Source organism: Procambarus clarkii, chromosome 36 (assembly GCF_040958095.1).
Source record: "Procambarus clarkii isolate CNS0578487 chromosome 36, FALCON_Pclarkii_2.0, whole genome shotgun sequence".
Lineage (NCBI taxonomy): Eukaryota > Metazoa > Arthropoda > Malacostraca > Decapoda > Cambaridae > Procambarus > Procambarus clarkii.
The window spans coordinates 33951952-33977042 of NC_091185.1; the positions used below are offsets into that span (position 1 = coordinate 33951952).

Consider the following 25091-nt stretch of genomic DNA (forward strand, 5'->3'; position numbering starts at 1 on the left):
ATTAAGACCATAATGTTGGTAATGTTCTTATAGTATTGTTGAGTGAGTGGGATGCTCCTTGAGTGGGTGGGATGCTCCTTGAGTGGGTGGGAGGCTCCTTGAGTGGGTGGGAGGCTCCTCGAAGGAGTGGAAGGCTCCTTGAGTGAGTGGGATGCTCCTTGAGTGAGTGGGATGCTCCTTAAGTGAGTGTGAGGCGCCTAGAGTGAGTGGGAGGCGCCTAGAGTGAGTGGGAGGCGCCTAGAGTGAGTGGGAGGCGTCTTAAGTGAGTGGGAGGCGCCTAGAGTGAGTGGGAGGCGCCTTAAGTGAGTGTGAGGCGCCTAGAGTGAGTGGGAGGCGCCTTAAGTGAGTGTGAGGCGCCTTGAGTGAGTGTGAGGCGCCTAGAGTGAGTGTGAGGCGCCTAGAGTGAGTGTGAGGCGCCTAGAGTGAGTGTGAGGCGCCTAGAGTGAGTGGGAGGCGCCTAGAGTGAGTGTGAGGCGCCTAGAGTGAGTGTGAGGCGCCTAGAGTGAGTGTGAGGCGCCTAGAGTGAGTGTGAGGCGCCTAGAGTGAGTGGGAGGCGCCTTAAGTGAGTGGGAGGCGCCTTAAGTGAGTGGGAGGCGCCTAGAGTGAGTGGGAGGCGCCTAGAGTGAGTGGGAGGCGTCTTAAGTGAGTGTGAGGCGCCTAGAGTGAGTGGGAGGCGCCTTAAGTGAGTGTGAGGCGCCTTGAGTGAGTGGGAGGCGCCTTTAGTGAGTGTGAGGCGCCTAGAGTGAGTGTGAGGCGCCTAGAGTGAGTGTGAGGCGCTTAGAGTGAGTGTGAGGCGCCTAGAGTGAGTGGGAGGCGCCTTAAGTGAGTGGGAGACGCCTAGAGTGAGTGTGAGGCGCCTAGAGTGAGTGTGAGGTGCCTAGAGTGAGTGTGAGGCGCCTAGAGTGAGTGGGAGGCGCCTAGAGTGAGTGGGAGGCGCCTAGAGTGAGTGGGAGGCGCCTTAAGTGAGTGTGAGGCGCCTAGAGTGAGTGTGAGGCGCCTAGAGTGAGTGGGAGGCGCCTTGAGTGAGTGGGAGGCGCCTAGAGTGAGTGTGAGGCGCCTAGAGTGAGTGTGAGGCGCCTAGAGTTGCGTGGGCGGCGCCTTGAGTGCGTGGGCGGCGCCTTGAGTGCGTGGGCGGCGCCTTGAGTGCGTGGGCGGCGCCTTGAGTGCGTGGGCGGCGCCTTGAGTGCGTGGGCGGCGCCTTGAGTGCGTGGGCGGCGCCTTGAGTGCGTGGGCGGCGCCTTGAGTGCGTGGGCGGCGCCTTGAGTGCGTGGGCGGCGCCTTGAGTGCGTGGGCGGCGCCTTGAGTGCGTGGGCGGCGCCTTGAGTGCGTGGGCGGCGCCTTGAGTGCGTGGGCGGCGCCTTGAGTGCGTGGGCGGCGCCTTGAGTGCGTGGGCGGCGCCTTGAGTGCGTGGGCGGCGCCTTGAGTGCGTGGGCGGCGCCTTGAGTGCGTGGGCGGCGCCTTGAGTGCGTGGGCGGCGCCTTGAGTGCGTGGGCGGCGCCTTGAGTGCGTGGGCGGCGCCTTGAGTGCGTGGGCGGCGCCTTGAGTGCGTGGGCGGCGCCTTGAGTGCGTGGGCGGCGCCTTGAGTGCGTGGGCGGCGCCTTGAGTGCGTGGGCGGCGCCTTGAGTGCGTGGGCGGCGCCTTGAGTGCGTGGGCGGCGCCTTGAGTGCGTGGGCGGCGCCTTGAGTGCGTGGGCGGCGCCTTGAGTGCGTGGGCGGCGCCTTGAGTGCGTGGGCGGCGCCTTGAGTGCGTGGGCGGCGCCTTGAGTGCGTGGGCGGCGCCTTGAGTGCGTGGGCGGCGCCTTGAGTGCGTGGGCGGCGCCTTGAGTGCGTGGGCGGCGCCTTGAGTGCGTGGGCGGCGCCTTGAGTGCGTGGGCGGCGCCTTGAGTGCGTGGGCGGCGCCTTGAGTGCGTGGGCGGCGCCTTGAGTGCGTGGGCGGCGCCTTGAGTGCGTGGACGGCGCCTTGAGTGCGTGGGCGGCGCCTTGAGTGCGTGGGCGGCGCCTTGAGTGCGTGGGCGGCGCCTTGAGTGCGTGGACGGCGCCATAAACACAATTCAAACTATATTCTCACCAAGGAATAATACCACGCTTGTGTTAATTGTCATTATTCCTATGATATTTCTTTATAATGAATAGCAAATTCGGGATAATAAGGAAGTTTGAAGCGTTAATTGATTTACGTTATTTTTGGGGTCAATATTTTCTTATTTTATTAAGTACTTATTTTATTAAGACATGATGTACAGTGCTCCGAGAGGCTGGGGACGTGAGCATCACGTCCCTTCTTATCTTAAGAGTTTACTGGAAACTACATGAGAAAACGGACGAAATATTTGCTAACTAATTGTCTGACAATGAAAACTGTATTATAACATAAGAACATAAGAATGAAGGAAGCTGTAGAAGGCCTATTGACCCACACTAGGCAGCTCCTATTTATATCCACACAAATTCATTCAAATATTTCTTTAACCTACGCTTGAAACAATCAAGGGATCCTACGTCAATTATGTTATGCGGTAATTGGTTCCACAAATCGACAACCCTGTTTCCGAACCAGTATTTACCCAGGTCTTTCTTAAATCTAAACTTAAACAACCCTGTTACTGCACCAGTATTTACCCAGGTCTTTCATAAATATAAACTTATTTAACTATTACTGAACCAGTATTTACCCAGGTCTTTCTTAAATCTAAACTTGTCCAATTTATATCCATTCTTTCGTGTTCTATGATGTGTTGACCGAGGACCTGGCGCGTGTGAGGCGCACATGATGTGTACGAGTCCAGCACGTTCTCGCCAGCATTCTCAACGTCAGGAAACTGTCCTACGAGAGTGCCTTACCCTAACCTACCAGAAGGCACATGAACAGAAAAAGGGGAACTGTGTCAATTTTTTGAGCTGCTGCCAATTTTTAATACAACAGTTGTGGTCATAGGTAAAGTATACGTCAAAATGAGATGTATTATTAGGAGGACGACGTGAGTGTATGTGTAGGAGTAGGCTGCAGGTGTGTATGTGTAGGAGTAGGCTGCAGGTGTGTATGTGTAGGAGTAGGCTGCAGGTGTGTATGTGTAGGAGTAGGCTGCAGGTGTGTATGTGTAGGAGTAGGCTGCAGGTGTGTATGTGTAGGAGTAGGCTGCAGGTGTGTATGTGTAGGAGTAGGCTGCAGGTGTGTATGTGTAGGAGTAGGCTGCAAGTGTGTATGTGTAGGAGTAGGCTGCAGGTGTGTATGTGTAGGAGTAGGCTGCAAGTGTGTATGTGTAGGAGTAGGCTGCAAGTGTGTATGTGTAGGAGTAGGCTGCAGGTGTGTATGTGTAGGAGTAGGCTGCAAGTGTGTATGTGTAGGAGTAGGCTGCAGGTGTGTATGTGTAGGAGTAGGCTGCAGGTGTGTATGTGTAGGAGTAGGCTGCAGGTGTGTATGTGTAGGAGTAGGCTGCAGGTGTGTATGTGTAGGAGTAGGCTGCAGGTGTGTATGTGTAGGAGTAGGCTGCAGGTGTGTATGTGTAGGAGTAGGCTGCAGGTGTGTATGTGTAGGAGTAGGCTGCAAGTGTGTATGTGTAGGAGTAGGCTGCAGGTGTGTATGTGTAGGAGTAGGCTGCAGGTGTGTATGTGTAGGAGTAGGCTGCAGGTGTGTATGTGTAGCACTGATATGAATCCCACCAAGGACTTGTAATTGATGCCCTGCCATCATTACACACCACAGTCACCGTTCACCACAGTCACCGTACACAAACACGTACACCACAGTCACCGTACACAAACACGTACACCACAGTCACCGTATACAAACACGTACACCACAGTCACTGTACACAAACACGTACACCACAGTCACCGTTCACCACAGTCAAACTACACAAACACGTACACCAGTCACCGTACACAAACACGTACACCATAGTCACCGTACACAAACACGTACACCAGTCACCGTACACAAACACGTACACCACAGTCACCATATACAAGACACCGTAGCAGTGGGAACTTGGAAACAATGAAAGTCACAACTCACAGTTGACTGTGATAGTGGTGGTGACAGTGTTCATGAGGCCGGAGGAGATGGAGTGGTTGGTAGTGGAGCAGGTGATGGTGGTGTGGGCCGTGGCCCTGGAGGCCACCACCACCATCCAGGTGGTGGAGAGTGAGCCCTGGTGCTCCACACTGGTCCCGCTCCCCAGCACCGACCCCCGGCCGCCCCACACCAGCCCCGGCGGCGGCTCTGTCGGAGCAACAACAAAACAACATTACACATACTTAAACCAAAATATTATTTATATAAATTAATATAATATTATGTAACTTTATATTATTATATTCTCTACATTATCATATTCTTTGCATAGCACTTTAAGAAATAAAAAAAATAAAAAACTTTTTTTAATGTAATACAAGCCATAAATACTTATATGTGTAGACAATGTCTAAAACAAGCCAGCGATCTCAAGTCTCTCTTACCTGAGAATGTGGTCCGTCAATCAAGAACGCTCTTTCCCAGAGTTATTCTTAATCATAACATGTAAATTTGTATTTATTGTTTATTTTCTTTCCCCATATTATATTTTTAATTCATTTATACACATCAGTCATATAAAAATAAATACTAGCAATGATAACACTTCAATCACGTCTTAAAGAAACAGACATGTTATATTCAGTGGTAATTGCGAAGAAAGTAAGTTCGTAAGCGGACGTAAATAATCATCAAAAGATGGTGTTAAATACGGAAGACAATATGGCCATTAAAAAACTTTGTAAAAGTTCTACTGCATGTACAGATATTATATAAAAAAGGAGCCTCGTCTTGAAAATAACTTATTCTTACTGAATTAATAACAGTTTTCAATTAAATTAAAGTACTAGAAATAGAATAAATAATATATATATACGTACACACACACACACACACATATATATATATATATATATATATATATATATATATATATATATATATATATATATATATATATATATATATATATATATATTATTATTAAATATGACAGAAAAGTAAGATTAATAATTCTAACACGAATTTTCTCAATATTTCTTATGATTCTTTTCACAGTTGATGGTAATTGAAAAAACAATTCTCCAAAATTCATTTTTATTTCTAGTCAGACGCGACACTTGAACGCGTTTCGTAATAACTTATTACATTTTCAAATTCTTAATTTACACACACACAACTTTAACCTACTAAACAGAGTTTAAACAGCTTTCATTTTACACCTGCATTTGGGTGAGGTGATATGTTACAACAGTTTTGGATGAGGTGAAAACAAACTTTCAACACAAGACAGAACACAAAACAATGAAGAGACAACTAACACAACACCGGCACCCCCTATTAGACTATTTTACAGGAACTTTTTTTCCACAGCTCATAAAACGGAGGAAAGGGTCCTGTGTATGTATGATGTGTACACATCAAGAAGTCAACACCAGCAATCAACAGCCAATTAATGCACAACTATATTCTTCCCACTTCAAGACTCCGCTCCAATATAGAAGCATCAAGAAATATGGGCCAATAAAAATAGGCCTTCTGCAGTTACCTACCTTTAATACCCATTGTTTCGTGTCCTGTCTTGTGTTAAAAGTTTATTTTCACCTCATCCAAAACTGTTGTAACATGTCACCTCATCCAAATTTAGGTATAAAAACTCAAAGATGTTTAAGCTCTATTCAGTTAAAGTTGTGTGTGTGTGTGTGTGTAAACTAAAGTCTTTGAAAATATAATAAGTTTTACGAAACGCGCTCAAGTGTCGCGTCAGACTAAAAATAAAAATTAATTTTGGAGAATTGATTTTGAATTACCATCAACAGTGAAAAGAAACGTAAGAAAGATTGAGAAAATTCGTGTTAGAATTATTAATCTTACTTTTTCGGTCATATTTATTAATATATGTCTACAGGAAAGACTGCTACCAAAATATACTATATATATATATATGTATATATATATATATATATATATATATATATATATATATATATATATATATATATATATATATTATATATATATATATACACACATATATATGCACAGACTACCATACTACCCTGTTCCAGTAGCTGAAGTTTATAACTTTTTAGACACTCAACCCACCAGGGGACTCGAACACTAGCCAACAAGGTGGCAGCTGCACGAGCCCATCGAGCCCATATAACAGGAACCGATGAAAGAGCATTAGAGGTCCCACACTATCTCATTGCCTGGGAGAGGATTGGAGTTCTGGTTGGTTAAATACCCCAGAATTCCTACCTCTCTTAATGGCTTTGAAGTTTGGTGTAGTGGATACAGCGTGCAACTGCCACCTTGTTGGCCAGTGTTCGAGTCCCTTGGTGGGTTGAGTGTCTAAAAAGTTATAAACTTCAGCTACTGGAACAGGGTAGTAGGGTAGTCTGTGCATATATATGTGTATGTGTGTATATATATATATATATATATATATATATATATATATATATATATATATATATATATATATATATATATATGTCGTACCTAGTAGCCAGAACGCACTTTTTGGCCTACTATGCAAGACCCGATTTGCCTAATAAGCCAAGTTTTCCTGAATTATTATATTTTCTCTAATTTTTTTCTTATGAAATGATAAAGCTACCCATTTCATTATGTATGAGGTCAATTTATTTTTTATTGGAGTTAAAATTAACGTAGATATATGACCGAACCTAACCAACCCTACCTTACCTAACCTAACCTATCTTTATAGGTTAGGTTAGGTTAGGTAGCCGAAAAAGTTAGGTTAGGTAGGTTAGGTTCTCGAAAAACAATTCATGAAAACTTGGCTTATTAGGCAAATCGGGCCTTGCATAGTAGGCATAGAAGTGCGTTCTGGCTACTAGGTACGACATTATATATATATATATATATATATATATATATATATATATATATATATATATATATATATATATATATATATATATATATATATATATTTATATACCTATACTTATATATGTATATGTACAATCATTTTCACAAATACATATACACATCGATACTTTTTTTTATATCACAAGTGATTCAACAAGAGGCTCACAACAGTCACTATACAAGGCACTTCACGTCTACGGTCAGTCACACAGTTACTAGTCTTGCTCCACACCCACCCAACTGGGCGGCAGCTTTATTGTCATGTTCTCCACACCCACCCATCTGGGCGGCGGCTTTACAGTCATGTGCTCCACACCCACCCAACTGCGCGGCAGCTTTACCGTCATGTGCTCCACACCCACCCAACTGGGTGGCAGCTTTACAGTCATGAGTAGCCTGTACCTACAGTTAGCAAATTTTGGATACTTCGCTAAGATTGCCTGTAGTACATCATTATGAAGTACTTAAACATTTCTTGGACTCCATTGATGGTAGTATCTCTGAATTCCGCTATTTTTTCACATTCCATTATATAATGACTCAAGGTATGCGAATAGTTCTGCTGACAGAGTTAACATTTAGTCAAGTCTGCGTCAGCAGATATTACAGACTCCCAGAGATACTTGTAGCCGAGCCTAAGCCTAGCAGTGGTAACATCCATAAGTTTGCTAACTTTACTGGATGACCGGATGATAGACGTGCGGCTCTTCCTGCATAATAGAATGATGACACTAGACGCGAGAGTGGAGGGTTACATAACCTTACTCTGCTAGAAGAGACGGGAGAAAACACTGCATTATGCTAGTGAGAAGAACTTAAAAGTTTTGTATAGCTTCGTATATCGTTGATCATCGTTTGGAGTACATTCACGGCAAGATGGTATTATATCTGCGAGACTTGCAGCTCAGCTGTTCATCAATCCCGACACCTAACAATAGGGTTGATGACCCTCAAATTACAGCTGTCTTGCTAAGTTGTTAAGCTGCCCTTCAGGGTGTTGGCACCGCCTCTGCTATGTATCATAGAGTCAAACTTGCAAATATTTGGTTAAATTTTATTGATTACATCGATTAATTAAATTTTATTGATTATTAGTGATCCATTCGTATGATTGCATTTAAGACATTGTTAGGGCCATTATAGGCATTTCTTGTTATATATTTACAAAGTCTATGTTTTCTGTCAGTCAAGACGTTGTAAATATTATTTTTGGACATCATGAAAAGATAATTTTGTCTTAAAATTAACGTCTCTGTAAATCCAAGCGGACAAATCAATATTATCTCAGCCGTATTGAATCTAATATGAAACGACATGAAATTTTAAAACACCTCTTTCCCATAAATTGAAAATACCGCCACTTATTTCTTAAGACATGAAAATACCAATATTTCCTTAATTATGTAACTGGACTAACATACGAAAAGAATACTGTATATTCTAGCATCAGACACAGAGGAAGGTCTGACAAATACATTAACCTACCAACCATAACCAAAATAATTAAAGAAGGAACATAATGATAACAGGACAACATTAAGCATCAAAGACCGGGAGACTCTGATGGCAACTAGGTACCAAGTCTCTAATACATGGAAACTTAAATGAATGAAACCTCAACTTGTATGCAATGGTCCCACAACGTAGACATACAGCAGGGATACAGTTGTAGTAGATGTCGTTATGGTAAAGGGTTTTTACAAAATCATTCAATGAGTCTAAACTAAGGATACATGTTTATGAGTCATATACACTCAGAAAAATTCAGACTGATCTGTGTACAGAATGAAGAGGATCCAAACAGATTAATATTTACTGGTGAGTTAAGATGTAAAACTGAAATGAACAACAGAAATTGCAATAATACAAGCGTGACTAGAAAATAATATACTTTAATAAGATAAAAACTAGTACAGGGAATATTTAGTTGCCAAAACAACGAAGCAAAAGCAGTTACTTCAAAATAACTTTAAGAAAAATCAGGTACTGAACTAAGTGACGAGTTTGAAAATGAATTGAAAAATTCTATGGCAGATTGCGTTAAATAGGAGCTGAACAATTTATTTCAAGAAGTTATTGCAACAGAACAAGGAGGTATGCCACACTACACTCAAACACTGCTGCCCACACTCACAATAAGGAGGTATGCCACACCTGAACCAAACACCCCACACTCAAACACAACACTGCTGCCCACACTCACAACAAAGGATAATGACACACCGGAGCAAACTATTTAAAGCAAAAACAAAAACATGTAGACAATATATCACATTCGATGCTGAAAAAATAATTAAGCCTCTAATAATGTTAGACTATAAAAACGAGAATTAAAAATAGACTATTCGTACTAAACAGAAAATAACAGAATTCGACGCTTCAAAAGTCAAAAATTTAAAATACTAATCTGTGAACTGTAGGCCAGCACTTCAGACGCGAGTGCAGTGACCGGTAAATTAGCCGCCCAAATAACACCACAATATTTGGAAAGCAAAGGATTACACTAAACTGTTAAACAGGTTTAGGAAAAAAGCCCTAAATAACTGAACAAAATTCTATCCGATGTTTTAGGATATCATGACTCTGGCAGGAAGGCTGACATATTTCCAGACTGCCAGAAGGAGTCCGATTCGGTACTGCAAAATTATAATTTACACAAAATAGAGAAGAGTTTTGGTGCATCAGAGAGGGAACGCCGAAAGATACGCCAGTTGTTGACGGACGATAAACGAGAGCTGTAGTAGGGTGGAAGACGCCACACCGGAGAGAATCTACAGCTCTTGTGTAGATTTTGACTATATATCCCAAGAGATATAGAGATATACCCAGATCTTATCTAGATATAAGATATCCTAAAATTATATGTTTCCGATAAATGTTAAACTACAAAAGCCATAATTTAACGGTAGACTTTTGTTAAAAGCCGTAAAAAGGAGAAGAAACAGTAACAATATTGCTTACGGATCTTGATGTAACAGTAGTTTCTCGTGTGTATTATGTGCTCAATGTTTACACATTGGGTCTGAGTGTGAATCAAATGTTTTCAGTGAGTTTTCCAAAACTTCTCATCGTATGTTTATTCCCATTGTCTATTACTTGTCATTAGTGTGATGCGTATTTACCAAACTGTTCGCTCGTATTTGAGAGATAATGTTTAATTTGGAGATCAGAGTGTAGTTTTTCTGGTGGCATTTCGCAATTTCCTTGGTCGATGCAATAAATAAATAACCTTCTTATTAAAATTATCAAAATCAAATAGTTACTGAACGCTGAGACTGATCATACCAAGAGTATGCTTGATGCTGAGTTAGTATCAGGCTTATTTATATCATTACACATGAAATAACCGTTATAAGCCACATACGCAACGCAATGAAAGTTACGACCTTATATCACGACGCATTAAGGATCAAGGACCAGACAGTTCTCTCGAGCCATTATAACTGTAATATCTCCATTGCTAAAACAAGTATGTATTAGCGGTAAGGCCTACTATTAATCTATAATGACTTACTGTAAATATATCGCTCTTGAAATTCAACATTTTCTGTAACTAGCTGACATTGTAATTATGAGGAGTGAAGGATCGACTAAATTGTTTACGTAATAATCTCCGTTGAGGTCTGATAAAGACCTTTTGTGCCTTCTGTAATACTTTTTGCGCTACCTATCACAGAATGAGTATGAGGTGCACAATAAACTAGCAGCCTCCGGCGGCATTAATCAAATCAATCTTGAGTGATTCCAACGTCACTTTACTGATGTACTAAATTGACCGAACCTAACCTACCGAGAACCCGCGAATAGAAAACGGGATATCACGTCGATTTTGCGAGCCACTATGATTTTCAATCCATCGGTTTTTAGCCTTAAGGGGCCAAAATAGTATATCGCATTTTGACCAATACGTCAAAATTCGATGTACTAATCGACAGAACGGATTGCTCTGTGAAAATCTGCTACAGTTGAACGAGTAGTAAGATAATGAACTACAATGTAAGAATTGTCTTTATTTATTTATATTGTCATATTCTTAAAATGACATCATTTCCATATTAAATTACATGTTAAGTTTAATAGGCTCTTACGGTTGTCCAACTAATATCCATCCTATTTTTTGACTCAAAATCTTACAATAAATTGTACAACTGAGCGGTAACCCAGACACGGGAACAGGAGTAGGGAGACCCAGCTGCCCGCCTCGCCCCAAACCTCATTAATACCAACAGTTACCTGTAGACTCGTAGGCAGTTCCTCCTCCTCCTCCTGCTTGGTTATAATGTTGAGTAGAGTCCCCTTCAACATGTAGAGTATATCCGACTCTACTATGTCAGGCTCTTGTTGTTAAGACGAGCACTAACGTCATATGGTATAACTCCCGCACGACTGTTGGTTGGCCACAACTGGGCTGCTCTGTTAGGCTCGTCCTGGCGGCGGTGGAACCGAAAGACGCATTTGTCCATTTTAACGCCCTGCGTATTAAAAACTAGTTTTTTGTTTCTAAAAAAAATATGAAGTAATATTATTTCTTACTAGAATGTGTTGAATAGCTAGGCCTAAGTTAGGATAAGTTTGGTGGTTACGTTCTGTTGGCCATCATTTGCAACCCGTCCTCGACTCAAGTCCATTACATTCAGCGGTCAACCCCACAGACGCATTCATAAATTTTAACATGCTGTTCATTCAAAACGGGAATTTTCGCAAGTATAAATTAATATTATAATATATATATTGTGTATATATAGGCATAAGATAGGTTAGGTTAGGTGTTTAGGTTCTGTTGGCGATTATTTGTATTTGTAGTACGTGGGTGAAGCATTTATAGCGTTGTGATTCGAACAAAATTCGTCAGTGAAGCATATGTTCCGGATATGTTCGAACGTCAGCAGTTGTGAGTCGTGTGTAACAGCCCGTCCTCCAAACAAAGATCCAAAAGTGATTCCATGCACCCGCCAAACCCCCTGTTTATGAATGAAAAGCAGTTTACACACGACTCACAACTGCTGACGTTCGAACATATCCGGAACAAGTGCTTCACTGACGAATTTTGTTCGAATCACAACGCTATAAATGCTTCACCCACGTACTACAAATACAAATAATCGCCAACAGAACCTAAACACCTAACCTAACCTATCCTATGCCTATGTATACACAATATGCTAATATATTATAATAATAATTTATACTTGCGAAAATTTCCGTTTTGAATGAACAGCATGTTAAAAATTATGAATGCGTCTGTGGGGTTGACCGCTGAATGTAATGGACATGAGTCGAGGACGGGTTGTGTGTAAACCGCTTTTCATTCATAAACAGGGGGTTTGGCGGGTGCATGGAATCACTTTTGGATCTTTGTTTGGAGGACGGGCTGTCATTTGTATTTTTGGTACGTGGGTGAAGCATTTACAGTGTTGTGGTTCGAACAACTTTCGTCAGTGATGCACTTGTTCCGGAAGTGTTCGGATGTCATCAGTTGTGCAGCCCGTCCTCCAAACAAAGATCCAAAAGTGATTCCATGCACCAGCCAAACACACTGTTTATGAATGAAAAACAATTTACACACGACTCACAACTGATAACGTTTGAGCACTTCCGGAACAAGTGCTTCACTGACGAATTTTGTTTGAACACAACGCTGTAAATGCTTCACCCATGCACTACAGATACAAATAATCGCCAACAGAACCTAAATACCTAACCTACTTTACGCCTAACTGTACATACTGTAGAACTTAAATCTATATAAATAAAAATGGAAATGTTCGTTTGTTCAAAATCGAAAATTCTTCACCGATTGCTTTGAAATGTTCACACAACGTTCCATTCGCATCCGAGCAGGCTTTTATATAAATACTATATAGATGTCACGTCTGTGAAGGTAGAAAAACAAGCTTTTTCTGAAAAACGTATTTTTCATGTGTTTTTCATGTGAGGGAAATCTTCGAAACCTCTTTACCGATTGCTTTGAAATTTTGACACAACGTTGCATTCGAATAAGCGCGTCTTTTTATATATCTACTACATAATTCACCTGTGACAGGAAAAAGCATGTTTTTTTTTTAAACAGTGCCATCTGTTGTTAGTAAGAGCAACACACACTGTTATCTCCTAAAGTTCTTCACCAATTGCTTTGAAATTTTGACACAACGTTACATTCGAATAAGCGCGTCTTTTTATATACCTACTATATAGATGCCACCCCTGTGACAGGTAAAAACATGCGTTTTTGCAAAACAGCGCCATCTGTTGCCCATAATAGCAACATGCAAGGTATACTAAATATGTCACGAATTTCATTTCAATGTTTCTGATTGCAGTGATAAATTTTATTTTCATAGATTTCTATTTATTTTAATTTCTGTTGAATTATTTTGTGTGACTGTGTTGGAATTGAGCTGTGTTGTTTACCATACCGTTCATTTCATAAGTATAAGTATAGATGACACACCTGAGATAGGTAAAACTATGCTTTTCTTCAAAAACAGCGCCATCTATTGCATGTAAGAGTTGTAACAGATGGTACACATGCTATACTAAATATGTTACAATTCCATTTCAATGTTTCTGATTTCATTGATAAATTGAATTACAATAGATTTTTATTTATTTTCATTTTGATTTAATTACTTTGTGGGAATTGCTTTGGAATTGAGCTGTGTTGTTTACCACACCGTTCATTTCGTGAGTTTAGTTTATTTTTTTTATATTTTCATATTTTCATTTCATTTTTACCTGTTTTTCTAATATTTCAGTGATGGGAACATCAGATCATGTTCCAATTTGATGTCCCAAATTTTCTGATTGGAACATCAGACCATTTGGGAAGGCACCGAACGAGAGAGTGGGGAATGGTTTAGATGACGAGGGGACGGAAATGAGAGATGGTGGGGAGGCCGAGGGGACAGAGGAGGGGGTAATGGTGGGGAAGAACGTGGAAGTTTGGGATGGTGGGGACGAGGGGATGGGGAAATGGAGTATGGTGGGGAGGACAAGGGGACAGGGATGTGGGGCATGGTGGGAAGTAAGAGGGGATGGTGGAGTGGGGAATGGTGGGGAGGCAGAGGGGACGTGTGAAGGGGGAATGGTGGGGAGGACTTGGGGACACAAAGGGTTGCTGTGACTCAGCAAACAACACCTGGACTAGAAACTGTTGTGAGCTCTTACAGCATCTGTCGAACCACTTGGGCTGGACGGTAGAGCGACGGTCTCGCTTCATGCAGGTTAGCGTTCAATCCCCGACCGTCCAAGTGGTTGGGCACCATTCCTTTCCCCTGTCCCATCCCAAATCCTAATCTTGATCCCTTCCCAGTGCTGTATAGTCGTAATGGCTTGGTACTTTCTCCTGATTCGTCTTAGAGCATCTAGCAGCTGACCCCAGAGTGTCACTACACCGCCCAGCATCTTCATAACACTCCTAGAGAATTATACTTACCAAGAATCACCACTAACGACTGTTGGGAACACTTGATCTTAGTAAGAATAAAGAACGAAGTTGATTTTCAATTGCATCAGTATTTTTTTGGATGATTTACTTAGACAAGAGGTCGCCATGGACGGGTCTGTCTCCAGTCCGTCGTGTCCGTCGATACTTAGGTCAGGTGACCTTGTGTTACCAATGGGAGGAGGTACACAGGTCACGTGACCAAGTGTAACCAATGGGAGGAGGTACAAAGGTCACGTGACCTAGTGTAACCAATGGGAGGAGGTACAAAGGTCACGTGACCTAGAGTAACTAATGGGAGGAGGTACAAAGGTCACGTGACCTACTGTAACCAATGGGAGGAGGTACAAAGGTTACGTGACCTACTGTAACCAATGGGAGGAGGTACAAAGGTTACGTGATCTTGCGTAACCATTGGGAGGAGGTAAATGACATCTTGAGTCAGACAGACGAGAGCAACTAGCGGTCCTGTGTGAGCAGGTGCAGCGGTCCTGAGGAGCAGGCGCAGCGGTACTGAGGAGCAGGCGAAGCAGAAAACCGTCTGCCAACCATCAGATGTGGAGAGTCCCACAGTGTTGAGGAAGACTGAGATGAAAGTCTGGACAACTTTGGTGTACGACAGAAAGTTGCTGTTACATTGTTGTGTGGCGAGCCCGTCCTCTTGTGTGGCCACAACGGCCAGAATATGAGCTTCTAAAACCCCCGGGCATTACCTACCGACCTAACATTACCGGCCTAAGTACAGAAAACGTGGCTGTTTGTGAACCGTTTTCCAGGCTGCCTGTGACGTGTGACCTCTCCAGGCTGCCTGTGACGTGTGACCTCTCCAGGCAGCCTGTGACGTGTGACCTCTCCAGGCTGCCTGTGACGTGTGACCTCTCCAGGCTGCCTGTGACGGGTGACCTCTCCAGGCTGCCCGTGACGGGTGACCTCTCCAGGCTGCCTGTGACGTGTGACCTCTCCAGGCAGCCTGTGACGTGTGACCTCTCCAGGCTGCCTGTGACGTGTGACCTCTCCAGGCTGCCTGTGACGGGTGACCTCTCCAGGCTGCCTGTGACGGGTGACCTCTCCAGGCTGCCTGTGACGTGTGACCTCTCCAGACTGCCTGTGACGGGTGACCTCTCCAGGCTGCCTGTGACGTGTGACCTCTCCAGGCTGCCTGTGACGTGTGACCTCTCCAGGCAGCCTGTGACGTGTGACCTCTCTAGGCTGCCTGTGACGGGTGACCTCTCCAGGCTGCCTGTGACGTGTGACCTCTCCAGGCTGCCTGTGACGTGTGACCTCTCCAGGCTGCCTGTGACGGGTGACCTCTCCAGGCTGCCTGTGACGTGTAACCTCTCCAGGCTGCCTGTGACGGGTGACCTCTCCAGGCTGCCTGTGACGTGTGACCTCTCCAGGCTGCCTGTGACGTGTGACCTCTCCAGGCTGCCTGTGACGGGTGACCTCTCCAGGCTGCCTGTGACGTGTGACCTCTCCAGGCTGCCTGTGACGGGTGACCTATCCAGGCTGCCTGTGACGTGTGACCTCTCCAGGCTGCCTGTGACGTGTGACCTCTCCAGGCTGCCTGTGACGGGTGACCTCTCCAGGCTGCCTGTGATGTGTGACCTCTCCAGGCTGCCTGTGACGGGTGACCTCTCCAGGCTGCCTGTGACGTGTGACCTCTCCAGGCTGCCTGTGACGGGTGACCTCTCCAGGCTGCCTGTGACGTGTGACCTCTCCAGGCTGCCTGTGACGGGTGACCTCTCCAGGCTGCCTGTGACGTGTGACCTCTCCAGGCTGCCTGTGACGGGTGACCTCTCCAGGCTGCCTGTGATGTGTGACCTCTCCAGGCTGCCTGTGACGGGTGACCTCTCCAGGCTGCCTGTGACGTGTGACCTCTCCAGGCTGCCTGTGACGGGTGACCTCTCCAGGCTGCCTGTGATGTGTGACCTCTCCAGGCTGCCTGTGACGGGTGACCTATCCAGGCTGCCTGTGACGTGTGACCTCTCCAGGCTGCCTGTGACGGGTGACCTATCCAGGCTGCCTGTGACGTGTGACCTCTCCAGGCTGCCTGTGACGTGTGACCTCTCCAGGCTGCCTGTGACGGGTGACCTCTCCAGGCTGCCTGTGACGTGTGACCTCTCCAGGCAGCCTGTGACGTGTGACCTCTCCAGGCTGCCTGTGACGGGTGACCTCTCCATGCTGCCTGTGACGGGTGACCTCTCCAGGCTGCCTGTGACGTGTGACCTCTCCAGGCAGCCTGTGACGTGTGACCTCTCCAGGCTGCCTGTGACGGGTGACCTCTCCAGGCTGCCTGTGACGGGTGACCTCTCCAGGCTGCCTGTGACGTGTGACCTCTCCAGGCTGCCTGTGACGAGTGACCTCTCCAGGCAGCCTGTGACGTGTGACCTCTCCAGGCTGCCTGTGACGGGTGACCTCTCCAGGCTGCCTGTGACGTGTGACCTCTCCAGGCTGCCTGTGACGAGTGACCTCTCCAGGCTGCCTGTGACGAGTGACCTCTCCAGGCTGCCTGTGACGTGTGACCTCTCCAGGCTGCCTGTGACGGGTGACCTCTCCAGGCTGCCTGTGACGGGTGACCTCTCCAGGCTGCCTGTAACGTGTGGCCTCTCCAGGCTGCCTGTGACGGGTGACCTCTCCAGGCTGCCTGTGACGAGTGACCTCTCCAGGCTGCCTGTGACGGGTGACCTCTCCAGGCTGCCCGTGACGTGTGATCTCTCCAGGCTGCCTGTGACGTGTGACCTCTCCAGGCTGCCTGTGACGTGTGACCTCTCCAGGCAGCCTGTGACGGGTGACCTCTCCAGGCTGCCTGTGACGTGTGACCTCTCCAGGCAGCCTGTGACGTGTGACCTCTCCAGGCTGCCTGTGACGGGTGACCTCTCCAGGCTGCCTGTGACGGGTGACCTCTCCAGGCTGCCTGTGACGGGTGACCTCTCCAGGCTGCCTGTGACGTGTGACCTCTCCAGGCTGCCTGTGACGAGTGACCTCTCCAGGCAGCCTGTGACGTGTGAACTCTCCAGGCTGCCTGTGACGGTTGACCTCTCCAGGCTGCCTGTGACGAGTGACCTCTCCAGGCAGCCTGTGACGTGTGACCTCTCCAGGCTGCCTGTGACGGTTGACCTCTCCAGGCTGCCTGTGACGTGTGACCTCTCCAAGCTGCCTGTGACGGGTGACCTCTCCAGGCTGCCTGTGACGTGTGACCTCTCCAGGCTGCCTGTGACGGGTGACCTCTCCAGGCTGCCTGTGATGTGTGACCTCTCCAGGCTGCCTGTGACGGGTGACCACTCCAGACTGCCTGTAACGTGTGACCTCTCCAGGCTGCCTGTGACGGGTGACCTCTCCAGGCTGCCTGTGACGTGTGACCTCTCCAGGCTGCCTGTGACGTGTGACCTCTCCAGGCTGCCTGTGACGTGTGACCTCTCCAGGCAGCCTGTGACGGGTGACCTCTCCAGGCTGCCTGTGACGGGTGACCTCTCCAGGCTGCCTGTAACGTGTGACCTCTCCAGGCTGCCTGTGACGAGTGACCTCTCCAGGCTGCCTGTGACGTGTGACCTCTCCAGGCTGCCTGTGACGGGTGACCTCTCCAGGCTGCCTGTAACGTGTGGCCTCTCCAGGCTGCCTGTGACGTGTGACCTCTCCAGGCTGCCTGTGACGAGTGACCTCTCCAGGCTGCCTGTGACGGGTGACCTCTCCACGCTGCCCGTGACGTGTGATCTCTCCAGGCTGCCTGTGACGAGTGACCTCTCCAGGCAGCCTGTGACGTGTGACCTCTCCAGGCTGCCTGTGACGGGTGACCTCTCCAGGCTGCCTGTGACGGGTGACCTCTCCAGGCTTCCTGTGACGGGTGACCTCTCCAGGCTGCCTGTGACGTGTGACCTCTCCAGGCTGCCTGTGACGAGTGACCTCTCCAGGCAGCCTGTGACGTGTGAACTCTCCAGGCTGCCTGTGACGGTTGACCTCTCCAGGCTGCCTGTGACGAGTGACCTCTCCAGGCAGCCTGTGACGTGTGACCTCTCCAGGCTGCCTGTGACGGTTGACCTCTCCAGGCTGCCTGTGACGTGTGACCTCTCCAAGCTGCCTGTGACGGGTGACCTCTCCAGGCTGCCTGTGACGTGTGACCTCTCCAGGCTGCCTGTGACGGGTGACCTCTCCAGGCTGCCTGTGATGTGTGACCTCTCCAGGCTGCCTGTGACGGGTGACCACTCCAGACTGCCTGTAACGTGTGACCTCTCCAGGCTGCCTGTGACGTGTGACCTCTCCAGGCAGCCTGTGACGGGTGACCTCTCCAGGCTGCCTGTGACGGGTGACCTCTCCAGGCTGCCTGTAACGTGTGACCTCTCCAGGCTGCCTGTGACGAGTGACCTCTCCAGGCTGCCTGTGACGTGTGACCTCTCCAGGCTGCCTGTGACGGGTGACCTCTCCAGGCTGCCTGTAACGTGTGGCCTCTCCAGGCTGCCTGTGACGGGTGACCTCTCCAGGCTGCCTGTGACGTGTGACCTCTCCAGGCTGCCTGTGACGAGTGACCTCTCCAGGCAGCCTGTGACGTGTGAACTCTCCAGGCTGCCTGTGACGGTTGACCTCTCCAGGCTGCCTGTGACGAGTGACCTCTCCAGGCAGCCTGTGACGTGTGACCTCTCCAGGCTGCCTGTGACGGTTGACCTCTCCAGGCTGCCTGTGACGTGTGACCTCTCCAAGCTGCCTGTGACGGGTGACCTCTCCAGGCTGCCTGTGACGTGTGACCTCTCCAGGCTGCCTGTGACGGGTGACCTCTCCAGGCTGCCTGTGATGTGTGACCTCTCCAGGCTGCCTGTGACGGGTGACCACTCCAGACTGCCTGTAACGTGTGACCTCTCCAGGCTGCCTGTGACGGGTGACCTCTCCAGGCTGCCTGTGACGTGTGACCTCTCCAGGCTGCCTGTGACGTGTGACCTCTCCAGGCTGCCTGTGACGTGTGACCTCTCCAGGCAGCCTGTGACGGGTGACCTCTCCAGGCTGCCTGTGACGGGTGACCTCTCCAGGCTGCCTGTAACGTGTGACCTCTCCAGGCTGCCTGTGACGAGTGACCTCTCCAGGCTGCCTGTGACGTGTGACCTCTCCAGGCTGCCTGTGACGGGTGACCTCTCCAGGCTGCCTGTAACGTGTGGCCTCTCCAGGCTGCCTGTGACGTGTGACCTCTCCAGGCTGCCTGTGACGAGTGACCTCTCCAGGCTGCCTGTGACGGGTGACCTCTCCACGCTGCCCGTGACGTGTGATCTCTCCAGGCTGCCTGTGACGAGTGACCTCTCCAGGCAGCCTGTGACGTGTGACCTCTCCAGGCTGCCTGTGACGGGTGACCTCTCCAGGCTGCCTGTAACGTGTGGCCTCTCCAGGCTGCCTGTGACGTGTGACCTCTCCAGGCTGCCTGTGACGTGTGACCTCTCCAGGCTGCCTGTGACGTGTGACCTCTCCAGGCTGCCTGTGACGTGTGACCTCTCCAGGCTGCCTGTGACGTGTGACCTCTCCAGGCTGCCTGTGACGGGTGACCTCTCCAGGCTGCCTGTAACGTGTGGCCTCTCCAGGCTGCCTGTGACGTGTGACCTCTCCAGGCTGCCTGTGACGAGTGACCTCTCCAGGCTGCCTGTGACGGGTGACCTCTCCACGCTGCCCGTGACGTGTGATCTCTCCAGGCTGCCTGTGACATGTGACCTCTCCAGGTTTCCTGTGACGTGTGACCTCTCCAGGCTGCCTTTGACCTCTCCACGCTGCCTGTGACGTGTGACCTCTCCAGGCTGTCTGTGACGTGTGACCTATCCAGGCTGCCTGTGACGAGTGACCTCTCCAGGCTGCCTGTGACGAGTGACCTCTCCAGGCTGCCTTTGACGTGTGGCCTCTCCCGGCTGCCTGTGACGAGTGACCTCTCCAGGATGACTGTGACTTGTGACCTCTCCAGGCTGCCTGTGACCTCTCCAGACTGCCTGTGACCTCTCCAGGCTGCCTGTGACGTGTGGCCTCTCCAGGCTTCCTGTGACGTCTCCAGGCTTCCTGTGACGTGTGGCCTCTCCAGGCTGCCTGTGACGTGTGACCTCTCCAGGTTGCCTGTGACGTGTGACCTCTTCCGGCAGCCTGTCACCTCTCCAGGCTGCCTGTGATGTGTGACCTCTCCAGGCTGCCTGTGACGTGTGACCTCTCCCGGCAGCCTGTGACGTGTGACCTCTCCAGGCTGCCTGTGACGTGTGACCTCTCCCGGCAGCCTGTGATGTGGGACCCTCCAGGCTGCCTGTGACGTGTGACTTCTCCAGGCTGCCTGTTATGTGTGACCTCTCCAGGCTGCCTGTGACCTCTCCAGGCTGCCTGTTATGTGTGACCTCTCCAGGCTGCCTGTTATGTGTGACCTCTCCCGGCAGCCTGTGATGTGGGACCCTCCAGGCTGCCTGTGACGTGTGACCTCTCCAGGCTGCCTGTGACCTCTCCAGGCTGCCTGTTATGTGTGACCTCTCCAGGATGACTGTGACTTGTGACCTCTCCAGGCTGCCTGTGACCTCTCCAGGCTGCCTGTGACGTGTGGCCTCTCCAGGCTTCCTGTGACGTGTGGCCTCTCCAGGCTTCCTGTGACGTGTGGCCTCTCCAGGCTGCCTGTGACGTGTGACCTCTCCAGGCTGCCTGTGACGTGTGACCTCTCCCGGCAGCCTGTGACGTGTGACCTCTCCAGGCTGCTTGTGACGTGTGGCCTCTCCAGGCTTCCTGTGACGTGTGGCCTCTCCAGGCTGCCTGTGACGTGTGATCTCCCCAGGCAGCCTGTGACGTGTGACCTCTTCAGGCTGCCTGTGACGTGTGACCTCTCCTGGCTGCCTGTGACCTCTCCATGCTGCATGTGACGTGTGACCTCTCCAGGCTGCCTGTGACGTGTGACCTCTCCAGGCTGCCTGTGACGTGTGACCTCTCACACTCTTCAGTCTATAATTTTGAAATCAGCTGTGCCTAACATCACCTACACCGGGGAGACGGTCCTTATCAGTGACCTCACTGCTACCACTCCGTATCCACTCGCCAAAGTCCACCTGGATAGTCCATTCGTACAAGGTGAAGTTCAAGTCGCCATCCGGGAAAAGCCTTTTCCCATCTCAGGGGTTCAACTTCTCCTGGGAAACGACTTGGCCAAAGATCTACAGCCTTCCAACTTGATCATCATGGACAAACCCTAGATATGTGACTCTGTCGTGGAAAACCCCTATCCTGAAGTATATTCCAGCAGAGGTCCAAGAAAGTGATGAAGTCTCTCCTCCGGTTTTGGTGACAACCCGTGCGCAAGATGCACGCCCGCCAACAGCTGACTCTGCTTCAACAGCTGTCCCTCAAGACCATCAGAATCTGCCACCGAATCTCATTATGCTGGAGTTCCGTAAGTTGCAGAGGGAGGATCTCTCATTAACACCATTATTCTTCCAGGCCGAGACTGAATCTGATAGTATTCCTGGGTTCTTTATAGAGAATCAGTTGCTCTACCGCAGGTACCGACCCAGTAAACTAACGGAGGATGACGATTGGGCTAATGTCGATCAACTAGTAGTTCCCACCAGCCTACGGCCTGATATTCTACACCTGGCCCACGGAGCGCTTTCTCACTATGGTTTTAATAAAACCTATCACGCCATCCGACAAGACTATTACTGGACAGGTATGATTAAAGATGTAAAAACTAATGTACAACAGTGTCATACATCTCAGAGGCAGGAAAACCTATCATCTCTATTCCCAAGGCTCCTTTGATTCCTATCCCGGTGCCTTCGGAACCCTTTCACAGACTCATCATAGACTGTGTTGGTCCTTTACCCCTGACCAGTTCCGGCAACGCTTATATACTAACCATCCTGTGTCCAACCACCAGATTCCCCATAGCAATTCCTGTAAAGAACATTACGGCTGCTACTGTGGTGAAACAACTGTTGAAGATCTTTACACAATATGGATTTCCTCGGGAGATTTAAAGTGACTGTGGCACCAACTTCACCAGTGATCTCTTCAAGAAGACACTGGAAGAATTCAACATCACTTAGGTATTGTCCAGCCCCTATCATCCTGCTTCACAGGGTTCTCTTGAACGTAGTCACCAGACTATAAAATCACTCCTTAAGAAATTTTGCAAAGAAACTATGAAAAACTTGGATAAACAACTTGACAGCATCATGCGCATTTTCAGAAGTCTCCCAAATTATTCTCTAGGAGTGTCTCCTTATGAAATGCTCTACGGACGTAAGTGCCGTACTCCTCTTAAAGCTTTTAAAGACTCTCTACGTAATGCCACCTTCAGTGACCCTCTGTATTTGCCCCAGTTTCTTCAAAACTTAAAGCGCATTCTAGAGAGAGCACATAAATTTGCCAACGATAATTTATGAAAAGCTCAAGATAGGATGAACACTCATTTTGACAAACAAAGTAAAATCTGGAAATTTAAAGCAGGAGACTTCGTTTTAGCATATATTCCGATCCCTGGTTCTCCATTGCAAAATAAGTTTTCAGGATCTTACTGCATCAAGGGGTGCAGAAACAACCACAACTACGTTCTTGAGACTCCAGATAGGCGGCGGAGGACCCAGTTGTGCCACGTCAATCTTTTAAAGGAGTATAAAGGTACACCCCCACTGTGCTAGTATCTCTCTCCACTCTTCAAGATCCATAACTCCACAGTAAGACCTTCCCTGCTTCTCCTCCCAAAAGCACTAACTCTAAGTCAGTGCCTTCCAACTCGGAAATTCTTAGTCTTCCTAAATATTTTCAGGACTGAAACAGTGCTCCTCTCATCAGAATGTTCCAAGAACATCAGAAGTTGTTCAGCGATGATCCCCAGGAATGTAATGTGGTTCAGCACGACATCCAGCTACTCCCTGATACCCGGCCGATTCGTCAACCCTTTTACCGCATCAGCCCATACAAAAAGGAAGTCAAGCGTGCAGAGGTACAGTACCTTCTGGATCATGTGCTAGCTACCCCTTGTGAGTCCCCCTGGGCCTCACCCTGCATCTTGGTGCTGAAACCTCACGGTAAAGTACGATTATGTACAGACTATAGGAAACTGAATCTCGTGACCGTCAAGGATGCTTACCCTTTACCTCGTATAGAAGATATCCTTGACGCAGTTGGTAATGCTACTTATCTTTCCCAAATTGACTTGTTAAAGGGCTGTTATCAGATTAGTCTGACAGAGCAGGCTAAGGAAATATCTGCCTTCACCACTCCTATTGGCCTGTACAGATATGAACGGCTTCCTTTCGGACTGTGTAATGCCCCGGCCACCTTCCAGCGAGCTGTCAACTGCGTCATCCATGGCCTAGATCACACCTATGCCTACTTGGATAACATCGTTGTGGCAACCGACACCTGGAACGAACATCTGTTCCAGCTGCAACGATTGTTCTCCAAGCTCCTGACAGCTGGCCTTACCATCAACTCGGGCAAGTAAGTAAGTAATTATCAAAAGAAGGCACCAAACCGGGAAGGCTATGTAGCACCATCAAATGCGCAAAATAATCAGAGGTTGCTAAATATCACCAAGGATGCCAATACGAGGACAAAAACGCATAAGGCGATCGATATCAAAAGTATCCGAGTCACCAAGAATTCTATTGAGGGACAAGTGACCGCGAGGGGCGGTCGGAAAGCAAGACACACGCTCGTCCTGGAAGTCAGGACATTCAAGAAGGACATGCACGACCGTAAGAGGGACAATGCAACTAGAACAATAAGGAGCAGGGCGGCGCTCCATCAAGTGACCATGGGTTAAGCGAGTATGGCCAATACACAACCCCGCCAGAGCTGTTTCCCACCGCCGGTTACGGTGAAAGGAGGACGGCCACGAGGAAACACAACATTTAAGAGTACATAGTTTGTTACCAGTAACAGACAACCAAGAAGCCTGCCAACGGGTAAGGACGGAGGAATGGATAACCGGGTAAAAGTCGGAATACGAAATACCTTTACGAGAGATGGGATAAGAGCAGACAGCTTCCTTGGCGGCAGCATCCGCACGCTCATTTAAAGACACACCAATATGGCTGAGAACCCAACAAAACTCAACCGACTTAAATTTACTGTGAACAAGAAACAGCCAATGCTGGATCTCGACAACTACTGGATGAACCGGATTAAAGGACCCGAGAGCCATGAGGGCACTACGAGAGTCAACAACAACTACAAAGGAAGACTGATAACAAGAAAGCAGGAGACGAAGAGCATAGAGAATAGCATAAAGCTCCGCTGTAAAGATGCTAGTCTCCGGAGGTAAGCGACACATATAAGTGCGATCAGGAAAAACAACACAGTAGTCAACACCGTCCGCAGACTTAGACCCATCGGTGAAGACAGAAACAGAGCGGGAGTGAGAAGAAAAGTGCTCAAGGATAAGGCGTTTTAGAACCGTAGGAGGGGTAAAAGCTTTAGTGATATGGGTCAAGGATGTACAAAACCGCGGAAGAGGGACTCTCCACGGGGGCAAAGAAGGAACAACACGAGGAGAAACATTAGAAATACGAACGGAAAGAGAGTCCTGTAGGCGAGATAACCGGACAGAAAGAGGGAGGTGGTGAAGAGGAACAGGAACCGCAGGAGGGGTAAAAGTTAAAGCACGACAGAGGCGAGAGGAAGGATGTTGTAAGGACCGCGCAAAATAGCGAAGAAAGTAGCGATCACGGCGGTCTTGGAGAGACAGGAAGCCAGTGTCAACATACAAGCTAAGGACGGGAGTCGAACGAAAGGCACCAGAACT

General features: G+C 48.1%; 2 protein-coding genes across 2 annotated transcripts; one reads left to right on the forward strand and one right to left on the reverse strand.

Moving 5' to 3' along the window:
• Window positions 1-1077: 1077 nt before the first annotated feature.
• Window positions 1078-11217, reverse strand: LOC138371749 (uncharacterized). Its single transcript, XM_069336769.1, has 4 exons — window positions 11146-11217; window positions 7149-7314; window positions 4015-4221; window positions 1078-2018 (listed from the first exon to the last, which is right to left on the reverse strand). Exons 1-4 carry the CDS (start codon window positions 11215-11217, stop codon window positions 1078-1080), a joined length of 1386 nt encoding a protein of 461 aa, XP_069192870.1.
• Window positions 11218-17599: 6382 nt separating this feature from the next.
• Window positions 17600-20313, forward strand: LOC138371750 (putative uncharacterized protein ENSP00000383309). Its single transcript, XM_069336770.1, has 5 exons — window positions 17600-17844; window positions 17995-18222; window positions 18373-18681; window positions 18994-19378; window positions 20074-20313. The coding sequence occupies exons 1-5, from the start codon at window positions 17600-17602 to the stop codon at window positions 20311-20313; spliced, it is 1407 nt and encodes a 468-aa protein (XP_069192871.1).
• Window positions 20314-25091: the final 4778 nt, after the last annotated feature.